The 7,239-nt window shown below is 47.4% G+C and overlaps 1 protein-coding gene across 1 annotated transcript in view; it reads right to left on the bottom strand.

Annotated features, from left to right (window-relative positions):
• Nucleotides 1-7,239, bottom strand: part of LOC115557070 (alpha-1,6-mannosylglycoprotein 6-beta-N-acetylglucosaminyltransferase B) — an 80,210-nt gene that overhangs the window by 7,965 nt on the left and 65,006 nt on the right. Inside the window, exons 10-11 of the mRNA XM_030374654.1 lie at nucleotides 6,169-6,302; nucleotides 2,300-2,430 (exon numbers count right to left, since the gene is read on the bottom strand). Coding sequence (XP_030230514.1) covers nucleotides 2,300-2,430; nucleotides 6,169-6,302 — 265 coding nt within the window. The remainder of the gene's footprint in view (nucleotides 1-2,299; nucleotides 2,431-6,168; nucleotides 6,303-7,239) is intronic.

Here is a 7,239-nt window from a genome sequence, read left to right as displayed (position 1 = left end):
GTGTTAGTGTGTGCGTGTCTGTGCGTGTGTGCGAGAGATAAATGAAGAGAATACTAAAAGAGTTATCATCTCTTTGTCTGCCTCCATCTCTCTTCTTCGCTTCGTGCTTTGATCTCAGCGTCTTGTAATTGTCAACAACAATCATTTCAATATTCTCTTCTGCTCCTTACATTTAAATACATCCTTTAATGTTATAACTGGGACTCCATAGGACGGTGGATATTCTTAAAAGTAGTATGTGAAGCGATAAGTAGTAGGTTTAGTAGTCGTAGTTAGCAATATGATTTGAAGTTTCGGCAGTATGGGAATGTTTGTATAAAAACTGTATTCCAGCAAATGAAGTAGCATTATATTAATTTATTTAAGTTTGGCTGCTCTCAGAGGCATTCTGGCACTGGGCTATGAAATATTTAGTAAATCATCAAGATATAAATGTTTCATAAATGTTCCAAGCAGGAGAGCTGCAGTCTGTTTTCGGTCCAAGGCTACAGAAGATCTTTACCGCCTGACAATTCGGGATTTACACACTTTCCATTGCCAAGAGTTATTAGGAAGAAAATACAAACACACACACACACACACACACACACACACACACACACACACACACACACACACACACACACACACACACTAACCCACACACCTTGCTGAGGGAACTAGTTGTAGCAGTTGTGAACGGAGGGTTTGTCCATCCAAGATGTTCCAAAATTACATTTAGCTTCCGTAACATATCCATAAACATTGCATATGTTGTCTCTTCCAGATGTCAAACTATTTGAGGATTTCCGGAGAAGGGTGGGGACCACAAGGTGATGGTCCTTCGCTCCATGACTTGGTTGAAGTACCCAGAATGATTTTCAGTTTCATGAGGACACTAGCGTAACAACGTGGTTCCTCACTGAACAAAACCTCACAGGCAAGGATACTGAGATCCCCCTGGCCCCCCCAGGACCCCTGCCTCCCCAGGACCCCCTGGGGCCCCAAGGGTATCGAGACTCAGTCTCAGGTGGGGAGGAACCGACGTTTCAACAATAATCGCTTTAATTGGATATTCAAGATTTATTTTTATTTGAATAAAATTCACAATACAGTCATATAATAATGATTAATAATGATAATTATCAAAAAGAACTAGGTGAAAGAAGTAGACTCCTACCTCTGATACTGTGTGTGTGGGTTCAGAATGTACCGTAAAATATTTATCGTGTTCAATCATGCGCAATATCACGATCAATTATGCATATCGATGTATGTTAAATCACAGACATGTAGAGGCGCTTTTATCCTCTATGGGAAACGAATGTCGGCAGATTAATGTTCGTGAGACGTCGGGGAGAGTTATGTCACGTGATGACAACTGGCATTAAAACAAAAAGCGGTTCACTTACTCCGAGCTGTGTGGAGCCATCACAGGTGCATTGTGGGATAGCGCATAAACCAGGAATGTATGAGCAGACGATGGGAGTACATAGAGGAAGGGAACACGGGGGAGAGAGAGAGAGAGGCGAGAGACCAAGGGGAGAGCGAGAGAGGGAACAAGGGGAAAGAGAGGGGGATAGAAAGAGAGAGAGGGAGGGAACCAGGAGAGAGAGAGAGAGAGAGAGAGAGAGCGAGAGCGAGAGCGAGAGAGAGAGAGAGAGAGGGAGAGAGAGAGAGAGAGAGAGTGAAGCGAGAGAGAGAATATGTAATATTAGTTGTTTGTTTCTGTTTATCCTCGAAGTTGTGTAAGTATACTCAAACCTATACCTGTAACGGAACAGTTCGAAAAAGCAGCCCTGTCGCCAGCGGACTGTGAAACCCAGCTGGTGTTTTCAGCCCCCGGCTCTGCCTCTCTCTCTGTTTCATCGTTTGTTTATCCTCCAGGTGAGCGGAGCGTTCCTCAGCATCCAGCGCTCTGTCAGCGAGCCGTCACTCAACACCTCAAACACCTCAGACACCTCAAACACCTCAGACACCTCAAACACCTCCACCCAGCGGAGAGCAGGTGGAGGGACACCCCCGGCACACCACCTCACAACCACACCCCCGCCCGTCACCCCCACCTGGGTGGAGGTGACCGCCCCCCCCCGCCCATCACCTCGTACCTGGCAGACTTCATCGAAGACCCTCCCTCCCACCTCAGAGGGTCAGCCCCCCCGCCACCAACCAGGGGACGTGGTGGTGCTGAGTCAGGTGGAACTAAGACCTGGGTCAAAGCTTCCCTGCCCACACACACACACACTCAGGGCTTTGACCAGTGTGTGTGTGCGCATGTGTGTGTGTGTGTGTGTGTGTGTGTGTGTGTGTGTGTGTGTACCTTCCACATGCTGGCCTCCTTCCCGTACACCAGGGCCATCCTGTCCGCCTTGTTCCTCTGGATGACCCGCCTCTCCGTCTCGTTCAGCTCCTCCGCCACGAAGCCCATGAACGAGTTATCAGGGGTGTGTGCTGTGAGGACACACACACACACACACACACACACACACACACACACACACACACACACACACACACACACACACACACACAAGCACATACACAGACAGAATCGCACACACACACACACAAACACGCACACACACACAGACATACACACACACACACACACACACACACACAAACACACACACAAGCACACACACACACACACACATACACAGACAGAATCGCACACACACACACAAACACGCGCACACACACACACACACACACACACACACACACACACACACACACACACACACACACACACACACACACACACACACACACACACACACACACACACACAAACATACACACACACACCGCAGTGGTGTGAGATGTCGATCAATAACCTTTGAGCAGTGGTAATGCGCGATCAATAGTGACCACCTGACCGGAGCGATCATTATTACATCGTTTGTCCGCGTTTCCGTTGTTCTTCTTTAATCAGGGATTAGGTCAGAAATTAACTAATTATACCGGAATCGATAAACAATCAACCAATCAGAGAGGTCTTACAGCCGGGTGAAGAGATGATGTGTTTGGGGTGAAACACAGTCTGGTTTCACCATGCGAACGCTGGCCATAATCACTCGATAAATGGTAAACGGACTGCATTTATACACATTTTCTAACCAGTGGCCACTCAATGTGCTTTATAATACTGCTTAACATCACCCATTCACGCACACATTCACACACCGACGGCGGAGTCAACCATGCAGGGCGACAGCCAGCTCATTAGGAGCAGTGAGGTCGAGGCGTCTCGCTCAGGGACACCACGACACTCGGTTAGGAGGAGCCGGGGATCGAACGAGCGACCCTCCGGTTACCAGCCAACCCCCTCTACCTCCTGAGCCACATGTCACCCCAGCATGGCCATGAATCACATTGAACTGGGACCTCACTCATCGTTATAGTTTACAGCTCCTTTTTCAAGCGTATCTTTAAAGCCGCACGCGCTCTACCGCAATAAAACACAACACTGCTTCAGGAGCGTATTGTTAAAACCACTGCGGCCCCGCGCCTTCAACCCCCCCTTTCCTCCAGAGGCGGCAACACCCTAATCTCAGCGGAGAGCCGAGTGTGACGGTTCGGCTTAGAAACACAAAGCTATTAAGTGTTAGCGAGGGGGGCGTGTGTTGGGAGGGGGGAGGGGGGGCGTGTGTTGGGGCTTCTCTCCCCGGACGGGCTCCTGATGGGGGGGGATCTCGGGCGAGGGTTAGGGCTGCCGACAGGTCCTCAATCATCATTATCTCCAGGGCCCGGCCCGCCATCCCATAATAACGGCGGCGGTGGCGGGCACACCGCCAGGCAGAGCTACGCCCACGGCTGACACACAACAGCGTGCTCATCGGTGTGTCCTGAAACGCATCGTGTGTGATGTAGCACAACTGGTTAAGGGGGCTTAGATGAGGTGCGTGACTATGCTGAGTGGCTGGGATTATTGGTTTCCGAGGATTGAGGGGGGCTGGTGGGATGGCCACGATTTATCTATAGCTTATCTAAAGTGGTAAATTGACTGCATTTATACTGCGCTTTTCTAACCAGCGGCCACTCAAAGCTCTGTACAATATTTCCTAGAATTCACCCACCCATGCACACATTCACAAACCGACGGCGGTGTCAGCCACGCAGGGCGACAGCCGGCTCGGCGGGAGCAGTTAGGGTGAGGAGTCTTGCTAATTGACAACTCTACAGGAGGAGCCGGGGATTGAATTAGCAACCTTCCAGTTACCATCCAACCCGCTCTACCTCCTGAGCGACATGCCGCCCAAATACTGTATTTAGAGATCCGTCCGCGCATTCCTCCAGCTCTCGCCAAGCACCTCCGATTGGTCAGTATCGTAGCTTACAAACAATGCAACGAAACACAAGCTAGGTTAGCGGTAGTCTTCCGCGGAGAGGGTAATGATGTGCTGCTATTTTGTGAGCGTGGAGAGTCCTGAAGAGACAAACGGTTGCTTTAGCGCTACAGCAGTGGCTTGGAAAGAAAGAAAGGAATCTAGCGGCAGGAGGTCAAACCAACACAACCATCAGTGTACTGTCTGCGTCTCAGAGCAGCTACGCAGGATGCCAGGGTTGCCAACTTTGGGACCTTGGCTGGAGTGAGACTCTAAAATATTAGTGTGAGCGGCTAATTTTTTGGACGACCCTTAACCCTAAAAAAATGTTTTATACAAAATAGTCCTCGTTTAGTATAAAGCCTCATCTATGAAAAAAGGTTAAAGAATGGAAACGCTTTTTCAAAATGTACAATCTGGGCCGCCTTGAATCATTTGGGGAATTTAAAAGTGCCACTCGCCCGCTTCTCAAGTATTCCAAGATATACCCAGGGCTAGGCTCTACCCCCTGTGAAAATCGACAAGATATACTATTTTGTATAGACAAACGTCCCACCAATATTTATACCACTTGCTTATTCTCTATATGTCATTCATGGTTTTATTTTTATAATTTTTATTTGACTTTACATTTAATTCTTCATAATTCAGGCATTACAGAACTTTCATGGTCATAAATAAAAAATACGAACTGCAGTTTAATTTCTTTGTTTGTTCTTGAATTGACGTAGAATGGAGAAAAGGCTCATGGGATTGGGAAATGCGTTTATCCAATAAACAGATGGAGGTCAAGTCTATTTTCGGAAATGTAGGGGGATATATTAGTGACCCCACGTCGAATGGTATGACCCAAGATACGTCAGACAGAGAAAGCGCGCAAATTCGACGGTACCACCTTGTCATTTGTTTACCCAGGTGCCATGGCAACACCATTGCTACCTCTCATTGGCTGAATCTTTGAGAACGTTGTAGACTCAATCGATATGAGGTGGCGGGGAGACGAAGCTCTGTTCGTTTGTATATTTTATTTACGTAACCATATTTTTGTTTTATGTTAAAAAAAAAAAGAATCAAAGAACCAATTCTTCTTGTTTTGGGGAACAAGTTCTTGTCGTTCACGTTCGGGATTCATTCGTTGTGAACGAATCGGTCGCGACCGACCCATCCCCCAACGCGCATCAGTGGGCTCCGACTCCGAACTCTCTCTGACCTTTTCAAACGCAACTTAGTATCATGTGCGTGGTTTTCAGCGAATCAACGATCAGAGAATACTGCCGTGATCACGTTGTAGGTAGGCAGATGATACAGCTGTTAGTCTGCTCCCGCAGAAAATGAACGGGAGGATTTTTTATTTTGGCGTGACATTTCTTGCGTGTGCGTGACAGCGTGAGATTGATGGTGAAAGCGTGAGAGTCACGCCAGGGGCGTGACTGTTGGCAACCCTGCAGGATGCTAGCACCCTGCGACGCGTTAGCGCACTAGCTGCTGATTGCGGGACGTGTTTTATCATACGAGCGTTGGCGGAGGGGGGGCTATGGTAATGTAAAGGCAACGAGCGGAAACACAGCTGGAAGTTTGTGCGTGTGTGTGTGTGTGTGCTACATTTGTGCGTGTGTGTGTGTGTGTGTGTGTGTGTGTGTGTGTGTGTGTGTGTGTGTGTGTGTGTGTGTGTGTGTGTGTGTGTGTGTGTGTGAGAGTGTGTGTGCTTGCGTGCATGTGTGTGATTATATGCAAGGGCACTGTGTTGATGTACAAGGATGTGTAAATATATATACATGAAATAAGGACGATAAGGACATTATTGTTGCTACCACTTCAACATGGTGCAGACGTTTCACAATAAAACTCCTCCACCTACGGAACATGGTCATGAACTGCTTGCAGTTGAGGTTCCAGTAGCCCCAGTTGGTGCGGTACCCGTTGAGCGTGGCGTACTCCTCGTGGTTGTAGGGCGGCTCCGTGCCAAACGTGTCAATCACCCGGATGTGGCACCTGCCAGAGGGCGACAAAATAAAAGTGCAGCCCGGTATGACTTTTACTTTTTGTATTTTTAATCCTTTCTAAGGGACCCAAGGACATACAATTACAGGTTTGAAATAAAACAAGGAGACAACACACAAGGAACAAACAATATACAATGACTACTAAGCACTTGCAGTCAGTGATTTCAGACGCAGTCATCAAAGAGCAGGTAGGGTTAACATTCATCACAGAGCAGAGGTGCGTTCAGAATTGGCGAACATTGGTGAACGTTTCGAGGCGAGCGCATTGACTTTAAACATACAATTTTAACGATTTTTAGGCAACGTTCTAAACGTTCATTTTAAACTGCAAATCAAATTGTAATCATCAAATGGCGTCAAGAAAGGCCATTGTATTAGCTGCAGCCTCCATGATAATTGATGAGTTTACAGAAAAAGGTCTATACGTTTTTGATCTCGTAGACAGCATACTGCAGACAAGGAATTCGGACGATTCAAGAATAGAGGGCTACGTCACCGAAGTTGTGCCCACTTAATGCGATGTCAGGTTCAGATCACATTTTAGGATGCATCAGTTGAAGTAAAGGTGTAGATAGGCTATATGAAACATTGTTTCTCTTGCTTAATGTGTAGGAAAGGAATTAATGTTTTCAAAATAGACCTAGGAATTGTTTAAATGTTGCACAGTTCTTGCTATAGTTTAGGGTAATCCCCATCTGGGAGCACACCTCTTCAGTCCGTGATCCATGTCTGCTTGCGGAGAGCTACCTCTACTGACTGTTTGCCTATGTTCGCGAACGTTTGAAGACATCGGCACGCTTAACAGAACATGTTTCAAATCGTTCGCGAGCGTTCGCCTATGTTTGCGACTTTGAACGCACCTCTGGTATGGTGATTAAGAGCAGTCAGAGCAGGTAGGGGTCAGGGTTCATCTTGCTAGGGGAGGT

This window comes from Gadus morhua, chromosome 2, assembly GCF_902167405.1.
Source record: "Gadus morhua chromosome 2, gadMor3.0, whole genome shotgun sequence".
NCBI classification, from domain to species: Eukaryota; Metazoa; Chordata; class Actinopteri; order Gadiformes; family Gadidae; genus Gadus; species Gadus morhua.
Note: the sequence above shows the minus strand (reverse complement) of the source record. Positions and strands in the feature narration are given on the sequence as shown.